Genomic DNA, 23,163 nt, shown 5'->3' with positions numbered 1-23,163 from the left:
CAAAAGTACACAGTTGATTGACGTTTAAATATGAAAGGTTTTGATTAGAAGGCATGATTGCTTTGTTTTTCTGTTTGTGTTCTTTCTTTCTTCATAAAAATAATTTCATTGATGTTATATTATTACTTTGTAGCCAAGGCTATTTTACATCAAACAAGCTTGCATGTAAAGAGAAATGAAGATACAGTACTAGATTTTCTAAGCATAGAGCTGGCAACCTGAATTGATATTCAAGCAGTGGGTGGTGTGTTGTCATTTCAGTATCCTTTTTTCCCTCCCTAGACCAAGTGAAAACATGTTGATAAGAGTCAACAATGATGGAACTTACTGTGCTAACTGGACTCCGGGAGCAGTTGGTCTCTACACCATTCACGTTACCATTGATGGCATTGAAATAGGTACATAAAAATCCGTATCTTTGTATGATGTCAAAAATGTCAATACACCTATAGTGGTATGCCAGAAAATGGAAAGAGAGAGAGCTTTTAAAGTTAATCATAATGTTTTGAGGACATATAGCATCTTCTTTTTACTCAAAAGGATATTAAAATACTTGAAAATAAAACAAATCCGAAAATTTGTCAGAGCACATAGTTGGAAAATGTGTTGATAACAGTGTATGCATACATTTTAGCTAAGTTAATAGTAGCAAATGCAATATCTTCCCATAGTGGCCGATTATCTCTCTATCTCTGTATTAGTTGGCGGAGCTCTCTCCTACTTCCACAGATGGAAACTGAGTCAAGGCTCACTTTGTGTGGAGCCTCAGTAGCTCTGCTTTGTTTATGACTGAAATGCCAGTTGAGTTTTTTGCTGTGCTTTGAACGACAAGATTTCCCCATATGTATCCTGTCATGGGCTGCTGGAGTTCCCTGTTACGTGAGCAGTCTTTTAAATCCTTGACAAGGAGTTATGTTTATATACACATTTCTTCCAAATAATATTCTGACAGGTACCCCTCCTCCCCATGACACTTCATTACATTTTTATTATCATGTAAAGATTGAGGAGGGTAATTGCTTGTGATGCTTTATAATCGGCTGTACCTTCTGTCGAATGATTTTAATACTGTCATTTTTAAATGCAGTCTTTCATATAGTTGAACTTTTTATTGACTTGCGACCGGAATGATTCTGTCAGACAAGGTCTAGCCTTGTCACTCCTTGTTTTTCATTCGGGTGCTTGGCACCATACTCTCTAAATTAATTTTTTAAAAAACGTTTTAAAAATGGGAACAATTTAGAATCAGGAGTCACATTTATCATGCCTAATGTGTTTCACAGGTTTAAGCTGCTTTGATGCCATAAGTAATATTCACTTAACCAGCTAGAATTTTACCGCATTGCCAAGACCTGAATGTAACCCACTTCAGAATAAAATAACTTTCAGACAGTTACTTAGATTTCTTATATACACTTCATGGTAATTTTCTTAATTTACAGATGCTGGACTAGAAGTGAAAGTAAAAGATCCTCCAAAAGGAATGATACCACCTGGAACCCAGTTGGTAAAACCGAAAGCAGAGCCTTTACCAAATAAGGTATAAGAACGAAAACATTTTTTTAAAAAATTACATTAGTGCATGTACATGACCTATATTATTTAGTATTTTTAAACTGCCAGTGCTCAGGGGTCCAGTCCCTAGCTTAGATGGACTAACATTTTAACTTCAAGGTAGCAATATATGTTTAAATGATGACGGGAAACTGCTAAAACAGAAAAGAAGAAAATTGTTGTATATTGTTAAAGATCTCCTCCTAATACTCAGTTCTGACTCCTTGGCAAACATACACAAATCAAATGTATTTTCAAAACCTGTTTATTGCATTTTATTTGTTATGTTAGGGTGGAAGAGGCTCTGCATTCTTACATTTATACTGGTTATCATAACTGTTTCACTTATATACCCCTTGGCTAGATGGTGCTTAACTATGTTATTCCCATCTTGCATAGCTGATTTTTCAGAAGTGAATAGCTTTGGGGGGGGGGGCGTGTATTGTGACCAAGCCATGGGGGAGAAAGCTTTAACCCTGTGACGGTCTCAGTCACAACCTATTCACAATGGAAGGAAAGCTTTTGCCTTCATAAGAATAAGGCATGTTGCTATAAACTTCTCAGTATCCCAAGAACTCCAAACAAAGTTTTGCTTTTTTAAAAAAAAAAAGGCATCCAGATTTAAGTCCAGTTCTAACATGAATTATGTGGGGATAGGTCTCACCAACATCATTAAGATTTGTACATGAAAAACCAGAGAAGCAGATGTTAAGTCCCAGTGATTATTTTGTTGCCCAACAGCTTTTCAGAACAAGAGTAGTTCCTGTTGATTTGCATACTTGCATTTACAACTAGGCTGGAATATCCCAACCTCTCATCTCATTCAGTTGACAGTGACTACTGTTTATAGCTGACTTAAAGTAAACTCTGAATATCTAATTCTGTTGGTCCATGTGTATTTGAGTGACTTTTATAACAGCCTTATTTTTCTATGGCTTCCAGAAGAGAACCGACTTTGATTTTTTGTTTTGTTTCTTGTTCATCTGTCTGGGTGAATTTAGTAGCTGGCTATAGCTGTTAGAAGGCTTTCCTCTAGAGCTCTGTGGATTTCCGTAATCTGATGCTGTATCTTTATACTCTTTTTAAAGAGCCCTTTTCCAGGTTTCTCTGCCTTACTGTCTCTTTGCTTCTCTTAGGTTCGCAAATTTGTGGCCAAGGACAGTGCAGGGCTGCGTATCCGTAGTCACCCTTCCCTTCAGAGTGAGCAGATAGGCATAGTAAAAGTCAATGGATCCATTACCTTTATTGATGAGGTAACTTGCAATAAATTTATATGGATTTGAGATCTAGATTAAATTACCACTTGCATATACAGACCAGAATCCAGAGAACGCCATGACTAATCTCACATGGCCTTTGAATGTCAGTGTTTCAGGCCAGAAGCCATGCTAGGCCATAGAAGCCTTTTTGAAATGGAATACTTTCAAAAGCAATTTGTGATATGGGGGCCTGCTGTTCACAGGAGAAAAATCGTAAATGCTACTTGAGTGCTTGTGAGCTCTTCTGGGTATTTGCCACAAAAGTCTCACCAACATGTAGTTGCATCAGGCCATATGATTAACCAGCCATTTTGCTTTCTGTGTTGCTTTAAACTCATGCTACAGACTGCAAGATTGCTTTTTGGCGAAATTGAGGTAGATATTTTTGTTTTATCCTGTTAACATTTTAAAGTTTCTCTTCATTTTTCAGAAATGAAATGTTCCATTTTTAGCTTTAAAAGAAGTCAACCATTTCTGAAAACAATACACATATATTTTACAGAGAATTGGAATGTTTCCTCTGTAGCTATTACTTTGTAAAATAAAAACCAGCTTTTTGCAGTAATTTTTTTTTAAAAAAAGATTGCAAATCATTGTGAGCATGGCATAATTTGGTTCCTTAATATGCCTTTTAATCGTTACATTTCCAACCATTCTTTACCTTCATAGTAAAAATTATTTTCACGGTCTGATCCTGAGACACATCATGCTTTCAAGTTACTGTTTGCAACAGTGATACATCAGCTGCCTTTCTGGAGTGGTGTCCCATATCACGATGTTGCATTGTTGTAGATACATTAGGAATTTGCTCTTTAAATACATTTTTTCTTAATTCATCCATAATCTTCATCTGCTTTAAATTTCTTGTGCCTTTTTAAAAAGCTTTAGTTAAATAGGCCAAATATTTACCTCCCATGCAGCTGTATTATGCTAGATCTTTAATCTGTTATCATCTGCTGCTTAAGTAGCCTGGCTTGCATTTACTCTTCATAGATTCACAATGATGACGGTGTATGGCTACGGCTGAACGATGAGACAATAAGGAAATATGTTCCAAATATGAATGGTTACACGGAAGCCTGGTGCCTTTCCTTTAACCAGCATCTTGGCAAGAGCCTTTTGGTCCCTGTTGATGTAAGTAAAATACAATTTTGAAGAATATTATAGTGCACTCATTCATTCATTCATTCAATCAATCAATCATTTTTTTAAGGTTGTCATCATTCATCCATCTCATCTATAAGGGTAATCATTCCCATTAACCAATTTTAGGTCCTGTAACAACAACAATAATGCTGATGTTGAAGCGATTAAAGTTTTTGAAAGTATTTTCTCCCTCCTCCAAAGGAGGCAGTTAGCTAAGTTGGAACCTTAGCTAAGGTGGGCCTGTGCTATCATCTGAACCCTTTATATTTGACTAATATGTAACATAAATGCATATCCTGTACTGCTTGTTCTGTAGTTTAAAAAACAATTTGATCAAAGTGTTATAAAGGCTTGCTGCTGCCAGAAATATTTATTTCTCATTTGGATACCATATTGATACCATTTTTCTACAATGGGAAGTTACCCCTCAAGAGATACGTCTAGGTACTTTAAGATGATTAGGGTTTTTTTAAATAATAGTTGGATATGATATAGTAATTTATTCTTAGTTGTATGGGTTTAATGTGTCATATCACTTAACTGTGGTATATTGGCACTTGCTAACCCTGATTTCAAATCTAGCTTAGGGCTGTCAAGGAAGGGTGGCAAATTGCGCTTGAAAGGGGAAAATTGTGTGAAGATGTGCTTGGGTTATATCTACACTAGTCTATAGTTAATTAATTAATTAATAATTAATGTATTTATTAGCATCATTTCTTCCATGTGTGAAAAAGATTTGGTTAAACTGAAACTGATAAAATATGTCTTGATTCGGCCACATTATCGAGGACTTCCTGTGAGAGAACGCTGAAATATTGAATAAGAGTATTTACCATATTGTCATGACTGACTGTAACATATTATAGATATCACTGATTTAAGATAATGTATCTGTAAGGAATTAAGAATAGGGAAAGGCAGTTTTTCCTGCTGGTAGAATTTGTTCAGTACGTCTTCATTGTTAGTTTAGGAAAGGGTGTGGAAATGTCATGGCACAGATTGAAATATGTGCATGGACAAAGCTGACAGGACAAGAAATAAAAGACATAGGAAAGCCTGTCATCTTCATTGAAAGAGGGCTTTGCATGAAGAAGAACATATATGCAAAGCTACAGTCAGTGGTAGCATGGAAATAACAGGTTGAATCAAATGCAACTGCGACCAGAGTTCTACTTACACAACATCCTCTATCCACATGCCCCCAAAATCTGCCCCAGAGGATCCCCCAACCTTCTGAACCTGATTTTGATGGTGCAGTGGGTCGGGCTGCAGTGGAGAGGCGGATAAGGATGTTCTTTTGTGGGAGTCTATTACACAGGCGAGACAGCACCATTGGATACAACCCTATGCTTCCGTAGGCTGTGTTGCATTAGTAAGCTAGTTAGTGGCTTCTAGTGGGAAAGTTGTATGATTATAGCAACCAATTGCTTCAAGGCAACCTCTTTTAAAGGTGGAAGAGTAAACTGCTCCAACTTAAGTAATAAGCTATCTTCTTAAAAGGTCAGGGACATTTGACTGGTTTGAAGGCATCGTAGTGATCTAACCAAGTCACGTTTGTACATATATATTTTTTTAATAATAGTTCCTTCATGTGCATTTGGCAGTTGGGAAATGTTGAGCAGATTGGTGTGTATTTTTGAGATGAATGGCAAACCTCTGCATTTGTGACAGGGTAGAACTGGGAACCTTCAGATCTGTGTTTTGCTGTCCCGTGTGATGAACCAAGAAGGGTTGCAGGTCTAAATGTTCCCTAGGTTATGATGTGTGCTCCGTTTCCAGCATTGCTCCAGCCACTAACCCTAACCCATTGGTTCCTGCTGACCTGATAGTGGCTATAGTATAAAGTCTTTGATTTTTGATTATTTATGGACCACAGTCATTCCTGGCTATGCCTGCTTAGTTGCTAAATGTAGCCTGTGTGTGCTGTCTTGGCTGTCTGCATACATGCTGAATGTTCTCTTGGATTTTAGTTGTAGCCGGTTGTAGACCTGTGCCTTTTGCTTCACTTTTCTTAGACTGCTGAGGCCTAGCACCCAACAGTTTTAATATTGGTTTGTGATCACTTATTCAAATATCTTTGTGAAACTTCCGATTTTGGCAGCATGGCTATGCTGGTCATCTTCTCTTCATTGCTTTGGGCGAGTAGTGGCTAGGAAGAAAACTCTAGCTTAAGCGCTCCTTTTATACCATACTTTGCAAATGCTAATACCTGGGAATTTCAGTACTGCTTCTTTCTTTTCTTTTATCTCTCTTCTTAAAAGAATGACAGTCCAGAGAGCTTCCTTAACAGTTTCCTTGTTTAACTAGCTTCCTTGATAGACTGTATTCCATGACTTACTTGAAAATCTCAACTAAACTTTATTCCTGATGAAGTTTTTTTTAAAACAAAAAAATGTACAAATACTTGACATTGGGTCTATTCAGACTTCAGTTACCAGGGAGAAGTACAGTGGTACCTCGGGTTACAGAGGCTTCAGGTTACAGACTCCGCTAACCCAGAAATAGTACCTCGGGTTAAGAACTTTGCTTCAGGATGAGAACAGAAATTGCGTGGCGACGGCGCGGCAGCACCACTTAGTTAAAGTGGTGCTTAAGGTTAAGAACAGTTTCAGGTTAAGAACGGACCTCTGGAACAAATTAAGTACTTAACCCGAGGTACCACTGTGTGCATGTGGCTAACTCCCACAATCCTCTCTGCGACTTGCACTCATAACACTCCAATAAACGCTGGTCAGGGACATAATATGTGCCATTAAATGTGATATAGATTTTTATCCTTGAAAAGGGGCAAGAGAGCATCTAAGACTTTTATTGATTTGAGATCTTTCCTTAGCAATCCCAATCATCGAGCAGAAAATATTGAATTGCAAGTAAGCCCTCCCACAACATATTTACCCATGTTATGTTACAAAAACAGGGCAAATATGAAATGTTGAAAAACAAGGCTTCACGTGCAGTACTTAAACTATTATTTACTTAAGATACTGTACAAGTCTGTATCACTCCTAGGTATCTTGATTTCTGTACAAAAAAACCTTTAGTGGCACATAGAAATGGAAGATATCTAGATCTCTTCAGAGGAAAGCTGTTCTAAAAACAAGGTTGCACTATGCAAATTCTGAGATAAAAGCAATGTGCTGTAGTTTATTGATGCTGTGTTGAAGGCAAACATTATTTTTGAAAGGTTTATCTTTTAGACTTAACATAAAATATTTGTGAGAAATTGAAAGCTAGGAGCACTTCTTTGCAGATTGGGTTTGTAAAGAATGTATACTGACAACTTAAAAGTGTCTGGCAAATACTAACATTGAATGAGTAGGAATGACAGTTTCACACTGGAAGCTTTCTATTTTGATTGATGCATGCACATTCTTTAAAAGTGATGGAGAAGATTATATGTTAGAAAAACATGGAACCCTAACGCTTACACAAATAAATGCATTCATTTTGAATACTCATTGCAGTCACCACTTGCTTCTGACCTCCTAATTTCATTTTCATTGCTTTTTGCATAATTCATATATCACAACAATAATAAAAGTGTATGTTTCAAAGAGCACTATTTTGGGGCAATATTTTGATGTTGTTTTATGTGTGGAAAGTCTGCTGTATAACCTCTTGTTCCATTTTTTTGATTAAATCTCATCTAAAATTTGCACAACTTACTCCAACAAATGTTGTATTTTTAGATGTGTACAAAATTGATATATTTCATTGACCCATTTGAACAAAAAGGTCATCAGCCACCTTATTTGTGTAAGTACTGGATTTATTTACAAGATCAAAACAGCCCCACTTGTGAGTGGAAAATGCTTCTGGTGGGTAGGGGAGAGGGATTTCCCATTTTTTTTATTTTCAGTTTCAACTCTTTGTATCTTTTCAGTCCTGCTCTGAAGGGTCCCTTGAATTTCAAGAGCATTTTTTTTGGGGGGGGGGTGTAAGACCTCAGTGCCTGCATGGAATATTATGCATGGCTACAAGGATCTCATCCAAAACGGATGTGCTGGACAATTGCTTTTTTTGGGGGGGGGGGCAAAAAAATGTCTTCAAACTAATCTGGCCACTTTTCCTTAAAAGTACATGTATTTAGAGAGAAATGATGTATGACCCGAACATGACCCCCATTGTAACTAAATGAAGATTGAGTTAAATTGCCAAATTCCTTATTTATATGTTACTCATTTTGTGTGGGCTTTTAAAATGTATTTTTTAAAGCTGGTAAAGTGTTTGGTACACTTTCCCATCTGCTTAATGTCAGTCTTCAAAAATAAATGAGGAAATGGCGGATCTAAATAATAGCCTTTCTTCCAAATATATTAGACTAGTACAAAAACCCACCACAAGGTACCAAAATCAACATATTTTAATGTGTGCATCCCTTATCCATCTTAATGTGGAAAATACATTAATTTTATTTCTTTTTTCAAATAATTTTTTTTAGAATACTCTGTGTTTCACATGTTGGTGTATTTTGTTGCTATGGTTTTGGACACTTGGCATTTGGGAGCTTTCCAAAGTTTTTTGAGTACTGATAGCTACGTTTTAAACCTTTCCAGTTGCAAATAGGTGGCTGAGTGTCCACACTCAATCTTTCTTCCTCGCTCCGCCTCCCCATGTCCCCCCCCAGAAAAAGAAAACAAATCTTCACAAAGTGGCAGACTGTCTTTCATAAAACAAATCTGGCTTTTGATAGGACTTGTATTCTCATTCAGACAGGAGAATGGGAATTGCCTTGCACAAAACGTGTTAAGCTCTATATAAAAGAATCTATTCAGTGAATGGCATGACACACTACATCATTTAGAACTGTCAGTATAAGCTGTTTGTCTCCAACAGATTGTTTCCCCCATGGTGAACAGTGGGCTCAGCTGGCTTCATTTTAAGAGTACCTTTTTGTGAAAAGAAATGATTGTTGTTTGCAAGGATGCAGGGGGAAAAATAAAATTAAGCAAATATTCTATTCGTCTCTTAATTTCTTCTTCTGCTGTCTTAATGCTCCAGTTCTCTGTTGATATGTGTCTATCTTAAACTTTACATAGAATATCTTTAATGCTAGCCAAGGAGTCAGGGATTTGGACTTGTTTTCATGGACTTCCAAACCTTTCCCCCCTCAGGTGAGTTTTCTTAACTGTCAGGATCTCAGTCTCTTGTGTACAAGTATTTTGGGCATTGTGGAATATGAGCCATCTGAACATTCAAATTGGTGGTTTTCAGGCTTTCAAGGATACTATTTCCACATTGACATCTGCTGAGCAATTGCTTCGCGCTGCTGGAGACTCTGACGTGTTCTAGTGCTCATGCTCAGCATGCGTTGGTACTTACCAGTCCTGTTAGATCCCACCATCGCACCTACCTAGAACACATGCCACACTTTTCTGTAGCTGCACACAGCAAAAGAAAGCTGGTAGTGACTGGCAAGCTTGCCAACCATTACTATTCTCCTGGAAGAATTGGTTAACAAACTTCTGAATAACATCTTTGTTCGCCAAAATGCAGAGAATATGCAGCATTCATTCATTTAGGTCTCCATATTTAGCTGGTAATATCAATTTAAATTCTGCAGAAGAAGGCTCATATGTGATGCTGTATAGCTTGGTATTGAATGTCTCCAACAGTTGCATAAATACCCTCTATCCCCCCTTCTTTCTTGCACTCTCCTGCATGAATACTTTTACTTGGCCATAGTCTTGTGTGTTAGTCCTGTGTTTGTATCATCTTTCTTAACCATGGTTGAAGAATTGCTCCAAATGTTCATGTTGCAAATGTGTGCCTTTTATTTTTATATATGTACTCATATCGTTTATTCTTTGTGTTCAGTAGTAATATAGAGAGTACTGCAAGTTCAGTTCTTGTCTTATATGGAAAATTATAGCATAACACGTGCTCTGTTAAGTGTTTTAGGATGAGACCTTAGTTATTTCAGGTCTAACAAAGAGGTGGGCTTAGTTGAAAAGTACAAAGGCATTATTAACAGGATTTTTTTTTTTTTTGGTTTTTTGTTCTAAAATTTTCAGGAGTCTAGATCTAACACAGATGACTTTTTCAAAGACCTAAACTCACACTGCCCTCAGGAAGCGGTAATGCAGGAACCAGATATGCCGTTCATTCGTGGTGGGCCTGGAGTATATAAGGTAGTGAAGACTGGCCCCTCAGGTCACAACGTCAGAAGCTGTCCCAACCTTAGAGGTATCCCCATTGGAATGTTAGTTCTGGGAAACAAAGTCAAGGCAGTGGGCGAGGTATGGATCCTTGTAGCTTCAGTTCTTATCTTCATAGATACTGGTTTATAATAGTAGCAATCGTAAGAAAAGCAGCTATCCTACGCAAGGTTTGCTTTTCCACCCTTGGTTGCTAACTGTTAACTTCCTAAAGGTTGTTTATGGTGTAAACTGATGCAAACCACTTTTGCCTTTGTCATATATTTCATTATAGGGCATTGATTGAACTTGATTTTTCTTGTACGCTTGCTTAAAATGTGGGTTTATTAAAGGACTATGTTTAATGCATATTTCAGCGTTTACCAATGAATTATTTTGGGGGATACAACAGAACTCAGTTATCTTATATCTTGGTATCGATTCAACTGTTGCATGCGGTTGATCGTGCTTTGGTGCTCTCCTATTGCAATGGGCTTGAGGATGTAGTGTGTCATGCTATGATTTTTTCTCAGACAGCACACAGGACATGATAGCAACTTTGTGAATATTAAATACCTGGTGTCAGTGTCAAGCTTTCTCTGCTTCATGTGTCAAATAAATAAATAAAAATTCGACTCTTGCATTCTATAGGGTATCAAATGCTATGTGTATCTGGACACTTGTTTGGTGCTCTGTTTATTCTTTTCTTCTGCATATAATCCAGTCTTAACACACTGAAGATACTAATCATCTTAAACTTCTGTGAATACAAATGCTTTTTATTCTTCCTTATTCTTCTGCACTTAACTTGAAGAATGTCTGTTGCCTTTCCATGACAGAAAAGAGCCTCTTTTTCACATATGGAAACATTTTGCTGCATCTCATTGGTGGATAATTTGAAAAGTAAATTAAATGTGCCTCTCTCTCTATGTGTGTGTGTGTGTATGTACCAGGTGACTAATTCTGAAGGGACATGGGTGCAGATGGATAAGAACAGCATGGTAGAGTTCTGTGAAAGTGATGAAGGTGATGCATGGTCCTTAGCTAGAGACAGAGGTGGAAACCAATATCTCCGGCATGAAGATGGCAAGTCTCCTTAATTTTTACAAAAAGATAGAAACTAAGCACACAAACAATAAAAAGCAGAGATGTAAATAATCTAAAAATTTAGCATAAAACCCCCAGAAAGAACAGAGGAGTGCACTGGTACCCAAAGTTCTTCATGTAACAGAGGTATGTGGCCATATTCTTGTGCTAGTTTGAGCTGATCAGGTGAATCTTCCCAAGTTAAAGAGTCAGAACAGTGTTTAAAATATTTGAAAAGAAATCCTAAACATTGTGAACAATCTCGAAGGCAAAATGTTTTATTAAGGTAGTCGAAAGCGATGTATGTTTATCATGGAATGACTTCTAATAGTTTATCGGAGTGAAATCAGGCACAGGACCATGGAACCCCTTTTCATGCATTAATTGTGAGGAAGGGGGCAGCCACTCATAGACAAGGCCAAACAGGATTGCACTCCTGACCCCACGCAATGGGGATGGCTTCGGCATCCAAGCAGTTGGCACAGATGTCTGAGAAGGGGAAACCTGTGTGTAGAGTTGGAACCCTGATCACACAGGGTTCCAGCTCCACTATCAGCAGAGGCCCATCGGATTCCCTTTCACAGATGTGCACACCCAATGCACGGATATTGGATGAGGGACCCTGCTGCCCCTTTCTGCACATGGATACTCGGGGGGGGGGCGCTATAGTCTAATTAAGAAGACATGTTACTACTACTCTAGTTAGTGATTTATTAATTGAAACCTTCATTCCTGTGTACATATATTTTGGCCTTCATTCCCACTGTAGAGACATAAATTACATTCTAAAGCAGTTTTGTGTTTGTTTTGCTTCTTGCAATTACAGAACAAGCTTTTATAGATCAGAATGGTCAGACTCCCCCGCCAAGTCCTTTCTCACTGCAAACTTTCAATAAAGGGACAGTGTGCAGTAATGGACAAGGATTTGATTATGGCCTTGGAAATAACAAAGGTAAATTTTCTACTAATTATTTTCTTTCTACTGAGCGTGCTTTCCATTGTATTTGTAGCTCCTGTATATTTACTTCAAAAAACTGGGAGGCAATTTATCAGTGCAGGAATTCTTCATTTATATGAGACTTTAATTATACTATATGGCTCAGAGTTATAAAACTGGTGCTGCTTATTTGTTGTAGGATCAGGATCGAAATAATAATAAACTGAGCCTTTGTTGAACAAGATGGGCTTGAATTATAATAATTGTATGTTGTAGTGAAAACTGCTAGTTTTGATGAACTGTTTGGAGATCGTGAACATGCATTGAAAATGCTTGCTTCTATAAAATTAGCATCACACTCTAAGCATTCTGTTCAGAGCAAATACTTTTGAGAAACCACAGTATTGATTGACTTTTACAGTTTGATCGGTGTCGATCAAACCATGTCACAACTGTAGTTTTCCCTGTAAAAAGTAAAGCTTTTCGTTGACAGACCCTCCTTATTCCAGAAAACACTGCACAAAAACCAGAACAGGAAAACCAGTGGTGTCTGATGTACCAGCACTTGGAATCAGATTGAGTCCTTGTACTGACATGAAAGTTGTATAGTTAGGTTCTAAATCAAAATTCTATACAGTACTGTAACACTATATATTAAATTGTTTTTGTTTTGCTAGCTTAGCACCTTTAAATTAAGCATTTAAGTGTAATGTGAAAAGTACTCCACTAGTGAAAAGCTGAGTGCTTACCAGTATCTATACACGTATAATTGCCATGGAAATCATTGTGGCAATTGTAGAATGTGCATGCAGAAATGTATTGCAACCCCAAACTTTTCTATGTTAGTGGCTCTTGATATTGATATTTCTTGTGTCATTTTAGTATTCCTACAGCAGATAAATGAGGCCAGACTAGTACATCTAGTGTAAAAGAGAGCAGTATACAACTTTAGGACATAGAATTTTAATATTAAGAAATGTTTTAAAATAGACATGCCCATAGAAGAGCAAAAGTTTCAACTTGGAATTTTCTTTTTTTAGAATAATGCATGGTCCAGCAAAACGTGAGCGCCTATAAATTTTAATTTGATTCCAGTGGGAAAGATGTGCTTAACATTGACTGGATCGTTCCCTACATTTTAAGTGTAATAGTTATCCTCAAGTGAAAATTATGTTATCCAGGTGTTGCTTCAAGTTCAGTGTAGCATTCTTGAGGAGAAGTCGTGAACCACAGACTTCCTTGAACATAAGTTTCTTTCTTGAATTCCTTATGTTTTCTCTATTTAAAAAACCATACAGTTTGTGTTCATTTTTCTTGGTTGTGATATGAATCAATGTCACGTATTCATTAATCCATTTTTCCTGGAAACCCCATTTTACGTTTTGCTGAATTAACCTATAGCGTGTTTGGATTGCAGTCTGATTATTGTTGCATGCCTTACTGTTTTGATGTCTTCTTCTTGTCTCATTCTCCTTGTGTATTTGCAGTAGTTCAGTGCAAAGAGCAGTGCACCCTTTCAGCTGGCATACCCTTAGGTCTCCATGCAAGTAAATTTACCTAAAAATAATTGGAGCAGCATCTTAGTTAAAGCATTTGAGCTAGTGCCTTGTAGTCATCTCTGCCAATACATCGCAAGGAACACTACAGGAAAGTTTGTATGATTTTTTTCCCCTAGGTGAAGCACCTACAAAGGCATATCATTATATTCATATCACTGATGTAGCTGACAAAAAGCAACTTGCAGAGACATAACTTCAGGAGCATTAAAGTGCTTTGTCTCATTTGGTGCTCTTGACAGATTTGCTGCTTTCATGTTTTTCCTGAGTTTTGCTGATTTGGTTGCAACCTATTTCTAGCCTGTTTTCTGTCAGCCCTGTTGTAGAAAGACCCCAAAATCACTGAACTAATTCCTTACTACAGTAAGATGCTGGGACCTAGGAAGTTGTATTGTTAGATCACACATGAGAATTCAGGCTTTCAAAAACGATTTTGATATATGCTTTATGGTCTAAAGTAGCCTTCTCCAACTTGGTGCCCTTCAAGTGTTTGGTCTACAGATGTAATCATCCTCAACAATTTACCACAATGGTTCCCAATTAGGGGACCCCGGGGATCCGTGGGACACGCCCAGGGGGTCTGCAGCACCACCCCCTGCCAGGGACTCAGTTATCTTGTTAATTGCACAGCTCGCTATAGCTGGGGGTGGGTGGATGGGAGCACTTTTAACAGAGTCCCCAACCAGCCACCAGCTTACACAAGCCAGCAGCAGGCCCCTGAAGGCTCTGTTAACTGCCCGACTGAGGGGAATGGCAACTGCACACCCCTCAATGGAGCGCTTTTATGGAGCCCCCACACCGCCACTGGCTTGTGTGAGCCGTTGGCAGGGCGGGGGCTCTGTAAAACTGGTTGGCTGAGGCAAGGGCAGCCATGTGCTCCTCAGCCGAGCAGTTTGAAGAAGCAGAGGGAGGAACAAGCTGTATCGGTCGCTGGTCTCTCTCTCTGCTGGTATGAGGGCAGAGTGGGATGGCAGCTTCATTCGGCGGTATATCGCTGGTGAAACCACCGCTGCTCCTGAGTCCCTCTGGTACCAGCACCAGCTGGAGGGAGTCAAGTGCGGTGGTGGTTTCACTCAAGATATACTGCCAAGTGAAGCCGCCATCGCAGTCTGTCCCTCATACTGGTCCTGGACAATGTATCAATACATCACCCAGAGCTATTTGGTGCAAAATGCAGCGTGTGTGGGTTTTTTGTTTGTTCATTCTTTTTCTGTGGGAAGCTATGTGGCTACATTTTGGAGTGGGAAGAAACAGATGTACGGTAGAATCCTAAAAAATTCAAAAGTTGGTTGTTCCTATTGGTTAATCAGCAAGAAGAAAAACCTCACTCCAAATAAGTACTGTATTTAACTAATTAATCTCTTTAAGCCAGGGATGAAACCAGGGATGAAATTTGGGTACAGGAGGACTATACAGTTAATAATAGTAACTATTATTATTATTATTATTATTATTACCAACATTACAAAATTCCAGCTGTTTTCTACTCAGTCTTCACCAATACTTTATCAAGCCCAGACCAAGCCTTCACCTATGTCTTGGAAGGCGCAAGATCCCTCAGTTAGCAGAACCATATGATGCAAAGTTTTGCTAAGATGTACCATATCAGATTACAAGTAAGAAATAGCATTTTTGAATATAAAAAGGATTCTGCATATAGAACACTTGCAAGTTAGGAACACAGTTGCTTTTTAAATTCAGTTGTAGTGGAGCAATGGAGACAAGTTTTTCCTACTGTCTGGGGACAGGCAATTGGTGGTTATTTCACAGATTTTATGGTCTTTTTTTTAAGGATACCTAAAACTCTTTGTTTATTAGGGGCCATCCCACATTTTATCAAAAAATTGCTTTGCACAGGTGACTACCATAGAGTAATCAAAATTTTCAAAAGTAGGGGGGTCCATGGTTTGGCTTTTGAAAAATAAGGCGAGGTGGGGTCCACAATAATTAGTTAATTGGGAACCACTGGTTTACCATGCTGGCTAGGGCTAATGGGAATTGTACTCCAAAACATTTGAAGGGCACCACATTGGAAAAGGCATTATTCAGACACTTTGTTAAAGATTTGTAAGTTTCAATAAGCTTAAATCCTCACTGAAGCTGAAGAGAGGAAAAGAGGCATTTTTCTATAGGTGGCTAAAGGGCATTTTTTCACTTCCATATAGCAGCACAAGATTGGCTAAGCATCTGTGGTGTGTCCTGTCCTCTGCTTTCTGGTCAGAGCTCCAGTCTGCTTCCTTTGCCTTCATTCTCTCCTCCCCTTTCCTGTTAATCTTAATCAAGCACCTGGGAAATATGGTACATTATTATTGGAAGGAAAACAAGGCAAGAAGTAGTAAGTTGTTCTTCGACAGGTAGGGAAGAGGTCAGCAGCCTTGAGGGGCTTCATGCCGGAAAACTGCTCTGCTTCCCGTCCTCCGTATTGGACAGGAGTAGTAATGCATATGGTAGGGAAAAGCAGATAGATGAGGGTGTTTTAGAGCACCCATCAGCTCACTGCCCAAGGCATGAATGGGAAAGCTGTGGTTTTAATTTTCCTAGGCTTCCTCCTTCTGTCTTCCTCTTCACTTTTACTTCCTGCCTTCGCCCTTTGAAGAGATGTTCTCCTAACCTGCTTCATTCTGCAATGTGCTTAGGTTTTCTGCCTGCCTGCCTGCCTTCTCTTAGTATTTCTTGTTTCCATTCATCCTTCTGTTTTCCTCCCAGTTAAAGAAAAGGCAAATATTTCCATTGTTTATTCCCCATGTCCTTACCTTGCCCATACTTTCTGTTGCAATGGCCCTGACAGACAGGAACAAAGGCAACCAACCAGCTCTGTCAACCAGAGCACCGCAAATCTGCAAAATGGGTACAAAGGGAAATATAAGTCAGGCGTTTCCTACATCACTCAGAAAGCTTCATCTGTGAAGCATGTGAACCCTGTGATACAGCCTGCCAACCCAGAGGCCATTCAATCTTGCCCCACAACTCCCAGTCTTAGCTGGCTAGAAGATTTAGCCCATGAGGAAGAAACCAGCTTAGCATCCCATCGGGGGAGACGGGGACGGCAGGCATAATATTTAGCGAAATATTAAAGAAGAAAGCAGAATCATTCTGTCAAAACTATTGTATTAAACACACAGCCCATTTGCTTCATTTTATTCCACCCCCATGAGGAAAAAGGCTGGGGCTCGCACAGTAGCATGTTGGATCAAAGCATGTAGTACGTTGACCTACAAGTCACAGCACTTAATAATAATAATAATAATAATAATAATAATAATAATATTTATTTATATCCCGCCCTCCCCAGCCGAAGCTGGGTTCAGAGCGGCTAACAGTAAAATAACACAGCATTCTAAAATCAATTCATTTTAAAATCAGTTCAAATCAAATTGATGGCAACCATTGGGTTAGAGTTCTATGAGGATTACAGAAGGAGAGAGGGCGTCAGTCTGTGCCTTGGTCAAAGGCCTGGTGGAACAGCCCTGTCTTGCAGGCCCTGCGGAAAGATGTCAAGTTCCGCAGGGCCCTAGTCTCTTGTGACAGAGTGTTCCACCAGATCGGGGCCACGCTGAAAAAGCCCTGGCTCTTGTCAAGGCCAGCCTAACCTCTCTGTGGCCCGGGACCTCCAAGGTGTTTTTGATTGAAGACCGTAAGGTCCTCCGTGGGACATACCAGGAGAGGCGGTCCTGTAGGTATGAGGATCCTAGGCTGTATAGTTAAAACCTAGGGTCCTAGGCCGTATACTTAAAACCAGCACCTTAAACCTGATCCTGTACTCCACGGGAGCCAGTGCAGCTGGTATAGCATTGGGTGAATGTGATCCCGCGACACGGACCCCATAACCCGCTGGAACTTAGGTTCACCGCAACACACACATTCCGTAAGAGCCATGGCTATGTTTGCCAAGCTCTCTTCCAGCAAAAGCATCACAGACATTTGCACAGAGAGCCATTTGCAGAGCACTCAGTTTATTTATTAGATATTGCAAGCTGGACCTTCATGCCTCGGCATAGGCAGCTTTTGGCAGGCGAGTTGCAAAATGTGTTACCACTGCCATGAATGGCCCCTACTCTAGGCAGATACAGCTCTGGTGTGTCCTGTAAGCGTCTGGACCATGCTGTGCTTGAGAATGGACCATTGGGCGCTCACTGCAAGTGGGCTTTCTTTAGCAGACAAGCAAGCATGTTACAACCACACCCCATAGGCAATCCACTCACCATAAGCTTTGCTAGTCACATGAATCACATTTTCACAACCAACTTCTCCATCATCCTCCAAAAGGTTCCCTCTTCCTCTGTAGGTAGGCAGGTGGAGAGATGATGTCTCAGATTCATGGAAAGCAAGTCCGAAAGAGCTTAGTAATGAATGAAAACTAAAGGGGAAGGAGGAAGCCTATGCAAATCAAAGACACAAGTTTCCCGCCTTGGGAAAATAGGGCATGCTCTATTCTGTTAGTGGCTGACTCACTTTGCTGCCAGGAAAGGCCATTTACAATAAGTGCCCAAAGTTCCATTCTACTCCACTGTTATTCTATTGTTCTTCCAGGTTGCTGTGGTTACCCACTTTGTTGTATTGTACTAAGGACCAAGGGGAGCTGTCTTTGCCAAGCTCAGCTGGCAAAGGGTAGGAGATGCCCTGCTAGCAATGAAGTCAGAACTGACCCTGCCTTCTGTCAAGAGGGATGTTATTTATTTATTTACAGCATTTGTGTCTCGCCTCTCCTTTAAAAAAAGCAGCTTGACACTTAGCACTTGACAGCAATTAACAATAGGTTAATCATAAAATTACTACAAACACAAAATAAAAAAGACAGGTGGTCATTAAAACAGTTAAATATTGCCCAGCATGTAAACAATTAAGTGCAAATCAAAAATAAACACAGGAGTAGAACCATTTATATTCCCAAGCCTCTGCCAAACAAGAAAGTTTAAGTCACCCAGTGAAAGAGATTCATTTCTGGGAAAGCAAAAACTGCCCTATGGCTACTTCCAAGAATTGAAATGAATAGTAAATTTAAAAAGTCTTTTTCAAATACAGTAGTACCTTGGGTTACAAACACCTCAGGTTACAAACACCTCAGGTTACAAACACTTTGGGTTACAGACTCCACTAACCCAGAATTAGTACCTTGGGTTAAGAACTTTGCCCCAGGATGAGAACAGAAATCGCACGGCGGTGGCGGCAGGACACCCCATTAGCTAAAGTGGTACCTCGGGTTAAGAACGGGCCTCCATAACAAATTAAGTTCGTAACCAGAGGTACCACTTTATTCAGACTCAATGATTATGCCTAGATCTAGTTTTTGTTGACATTAGTAAAACAAAGCAGATTTTTAAAAAATCCCATTTAGTTAAGACCAATATATTATGTATTTAAAGACACTGCAATTTACTTTCACGGTGCTGTGCACTTAAACATTGGTGCATGTAATAACAAATAGCATGTTTAAGCACAATTTCATGAGAAATAAGGCATGAACATCATTTGAAAACTAATAGTTCTTTAAAAAATCCTAGTTGAACTTACTGTCTAGCTGTGGTGCTTTATTACGAAATATACATAATGATCACATGCAGTCCTTGCCCTTAAAGTTATAGCAAATATGTTAATTTTTTTTGCTGTTACCTTATTTCCAATTAGAAACTCTCTTGTTCCCAGTCCAGCCATATGAGAGTTCATGTCATCATTAATTTTGCTTTAATTTTCAAAACAAGCAGATCAGAACACTGGAGGAAAATGTTTTCTGAATCACTTGCGCCACTATTCATACCCCTTGCAAAAATATTGGGTTGAGCACTCCATGGTTCTACCACACATTGCTTGGTAATTTCTGTGTCTTGTTCCAGAGTAATACCTAGCTACAAGATCACAGACAAGGGCAGGCTTTATCAGTACTGAACTTTCAAAGAGACTTCATTCAGCACTTTTTGGAAAATAACAGGTTGTAGTTTTGACTGTTTTGCCTACTACAGGTGACCAACTGAGTGCCATACTGAATTCCATTCAGTCACGGCCTAGTCTCCCAGCTCCTTCCATCTTTGATCAAGCTGCAAAACCTCCCTCTTCCCTAGTCCACAGCCCATTTGTGTTTGGACAATCCCTTTCCTTCCAGCAACCTCAGCCACAGCTTCAGAGTAAGTCTGTCAGCCTTTCCTGCCTCATCAGCCCATTTCTGAAGCTTTACCATTGCTTGCATAACAATCTTAGTTGCTTTCTAGCTATTGATCATCCATCAATGCACCTTCTGATTCTCCCGACCCCTATTTTATTTTGGCTTTCCATGACTTTGAAGCAAACATCAGCCTTCCCATAGTAATTAGAGACTATGGCACTGACCTTTTGCGTATTTTCTGTAGTGTTGCAAAATATATTTATACATTTTTTTTAACCCAATCCTTTGGGATTTTAATTAAATTACAGGGTTTCAAATACTCTTGCAGTAACACTTTAAAATATCTCTTGGGACTCCATGATCACACAAGCATTATGCAGTTAAATCCATTCATTTCTATATCAGGGCCTTGTCCTAAATTTTAGTATTAATGCTAAAGCTTATGATGATCACTGAAGGTCCCCCCCTTCATAAATGACGTGCTGAGAAGTTTAACAACAATTCTGGGAGATAAGACCATTATTTTTTTCCATTAAGTTGAAGATGGTTGTAGTATCACATAGTAGTAGTAATATAGTTTTGGTGTCACAGCTCATTTAGCTAACATCAAGTTGTTTCAGTAGACATATCTTAGAACCATAGAATCTTAGAGTTGGAAGGGACCCCTAGGGTCATCTAGTCCAGCCCCCTGCAATGCAGGAATCTCAGCTAAAGCATCCATGACAGATGGTCATACAACTTCTGCTTAAAAACTTCCAAGGAAGAAGAGTCCGCAACCTCCCGAGACTGTTCTACTGCCGAAGAGATATTATTGTCAGAAAGTTCTTCCTGATGTTTAGTCGGGATCTCTTGTAACGTGAAGCCATTGGTTCGAATCAAATCTTGTGGGTTCATATAATGTCCCAGCTGCTGTTTCCAGTTAATTTTTCTTTGCAGCTAGAGAAGAACAATAATCTGCTGCTTTAGTTTATGTGTGTTTTCAAAGAACTATTTGTCTACCCTTGAGAAGTGGTTGATACCTTCTTCCCATCAGTTGGGAGCACCAGAAGAAACTGACTTGAGAATCTGAGTAAGAAACACCTTAGAACCGAAGGCCTCTCTTCATCTAGACCTTGGAAATTATAAGATTACTTTTAAAATGCCAACATAGATTTGTGAGCATTCTTCCTCTCTTCATGCACCTGCATCTGTAGTTGATCTTGAGATATCTGGATGTTTCATAGATGCCAAGCTTACAGAGGTCGAGAATCTGTAGAAATTGGTACCATTGAGTTACCTGCTTTGGGAGAGTAATCCAGAAGCAGTCTCCTTTTCCATTGTTCTCTGGTTATCAAGACCTTTAAATGTATCAATAGGTAGCAGTGGGCCTAGACCCTTTTCAGAATGGCCCTCTATTCATTCATTCATTCATTCATTCATTCATTCACTATTTAAGAACTTTGGAGAGCTCATCTAGCACAACAGCATGGAGAAGAACTTCAGGACTCTTAATTATTTTCTGAAAGTGACAATGAGAGAGAGAGAAGTCACAAAAAGTGTTGATTCCTCCTTGACTTCATCCAAATGCATGAGGTGGTGGTGGTGTTGAGGTATCTAGCGCTCAGGTTCTTCTGATTTTTCTGTAGAAGGGGAAGGAAGCCTCAACTAGGAGGCATTACTTCATATGATGTAGAGACAATGGCTAGCACCTTCCGGAGTCCATCTTATGACTACCAAGGCCTACGCTTGGTAGTTATATGTGAAGGTAAGATGAGTAGCAAGGCAAGGAATCTGCCTTATCACAGTACCTCACCTGCTTCATTCCACACTACTGTTTTCATATGGGAGATTCTAGCATCCATTGCAGCCATCACCCAAGTAAGGCAATTCCCTCTCATAAATACATGCTTCTCTATCACATTGGCATACCAAGATCCTGCAGTTTATCTATATGAGGCAAGACTATCAGTATTGCACTTGCCATTGGGATTTATTCATGGTGCTAAGACCCTCTACCAAGGTTCTCTTGATCTTGAATATTACTGTTGCCTTGTTACTCCCATTCTTTACATAGTTGTCTCCATCTCTTTCATTGTTCTCACTAGCAGAGTTCTATGGCTCTTTTTGAAAATGAGGATGAACTTAAAAAGTTTGTAGAATATGGACGGCTTCAAAAGAAGAGCAGGCAGATTCCTGGAAGATAAAGCTGCTAGCCACTGTGTCTATGTTCTGCCTCCACTGTTGGAGACTGTAAGCTTCTGAATGTCATTTGATAGGAATCACAAGTGGGGAGAGTGCTGTTGTGCTTAGGTCCAGCTTTCTAGCTTCCCAAAAACACATGGCTGGCCACTGAGAGAGCAGGATGCTGACTGGATGGACCATTTTCAGAAGAAAATGTCCTGTGCCTCCCGCTTCAAACCCACTTAAGCAGATAATGTCTCGGATACTTTTATCTTGTTGATCCTCAGATTTCTGTCTTATTTAGAAACCTGAAGAAAATGTAAATGGTATTTTGTAATTGGAATAATAGTTCATCTTCTGCTCGATCTTTGGCTTTTTGACTTGAGGATCGTATTTTTTGCGTGAAACAAGACACTTCCTTATAGTCTTCATAAGATGTCTACTGTAATCGTGGTGACTTGTCTAATAGCTTTCCAAAGGATCTCAGTCACGTCGAACTCAAGGGGCTCATTTGAGACTGAAGTGCAGAGTACTATGTTCAGTTCTAGCAAAAAGTCAAAATTCCCGGGACACCTTGTGCATGAGCTTCCAAAAATGAGAGCCTGTTATCAGCACACATCTAACGTAGGATCTTTGCTTTAGTTCCCCTGTTGTGGTCCTGAATAAATGTCTTCCTCTGAAACCTGTATTTGTGTTGGGAGGAAATGCAAATTCCCAAGTAAGGGTCCCCCCCCCGCTTCAAAATAAGTAACAACTTCAGAAGAAGAATATTCCTCAGGACAGCAGTAGTGGAGGAAAGAGAGTCGCCCTTCCATGCTTGCTTTGATCCTCTTCATTTTCACCCCATCCAACAGATGTAATTTGATCAGCACCTGAGAAACAAAGGCAGATTTAACATCTCATCTTAAGCTGGGTTTGGCCCTCAGTTGATGAGGGTAGAGCATTCAATAAAACAACCTGCTTATGTGATAACGTAGAGCACAATACCATTTTTACATTTTGTGACATTAATGTTTCTTGGCCAAATTAAAGTGCAGTCCTTTGCAGGTTTACTGGGAAGTAAGATAACACTCTGCTCACTCAGGCTTATTCTCTGCTCCTACTTTAGACTTATTTATTCCCTACAACGTGTGTACTGTTAACCCCTGCAAATGGTTGTTATATGAGAAATCTTAACAGATTTACAACTGATTTTTAAAACTGATCCAGAGAGCTTTATCGCATGCACACA

At 39.3% G+C, this 23,163-nt stretch overlaps 1 protein-coding gene and 1 long non-coding RNA gene across 43 annotated transcripts in view; one reads left to right on the top strand and one right to left on the bottom strand.

Moving 5' to 3' along the window:
* The window catches only part of MYCBP2 (MYC binding protein 2), a 136,105-nt gene that overhangs the window by 77,656 nt on the left and 35,286 nt on the right, over positions 1-23,163 (top strand). For 7 of the 41 annotated variants that reach the window (XM_083737680.1, XM_083737673.1, XM_083737679.1 and 4 more), the window contains 8 exons: positions 283-398; positions 1,443-1,540; positions 2,691-2,807; positions 3,807-3,947; positions 8,999-9,073; positions 9,974-10,198; positions 11,050-11,182; positions 12,009-12,134. In XM_083737680.1, coding sequence (XP_083593806.1) covers positions 283-398; positions 1,443-1,540; positions 2,691-2,807; positions 3,807-3,947; positions 8,999-9,073; positions 9,974-10,198; positions 11,050-11,182; positions 12,009-12,134 — 1,031 coding nt within the window. Of the gene's footprint in view, positions 1-282; positions 399-1,442; positions 1,541-2,690; positions 2,808-3,806; positions 3,948-8,998; positions 9,074-9,973; positions 10,199-11,049; positions 11,183-12,008; positions 12,135-19,632; positions 19,795-23,163 lie in introns of all 41 variants that reach the window. The other 34 variants (XM_083737678.1, XM_083737677.1, XM_083737685.1 and 31 more) reach the window with 11 other exon arrangements.
* On the bottom strand, positions 319-18,748 carry LOC310844098. 2 transcript variants are annotated; one of them, XR_014563925.1, is made up of 4 exons: positions 17,878-18,748; positions 13,561-13,676; positions 3,475-3,939; positions 319-446 (listed from the first exon to the last, which is right to left on the bottom strand). It is a non-coding gene; the product is annotated as an uncharacterized lncRNA (long non-coding RNA). The 2 variants fall into 2 exon arrangements; XR_014563926.1 differs by lacking the exon at positions 319-446 and having other exon boundaries at positions 3,407-3,939; positions 17,878-18,722.

Source organism: Podarcis gaigeae, assembly GCF_964106915.1.
Source record: "Podarcis gaigeae genome assembly, chromosome: 4".
NCBI classification, from domain to species: domain Eukaryota; kingdom Metazoa; phylum Chordata; class Lepidosauria; order Squamata; family Lacertidae; genus Podarcis; species Podarcis gaigeae.
Note: the sequence above shows the minus strand (reverse complement) of the source record. Positions and strands in the feature narration are given on the sequence as shown.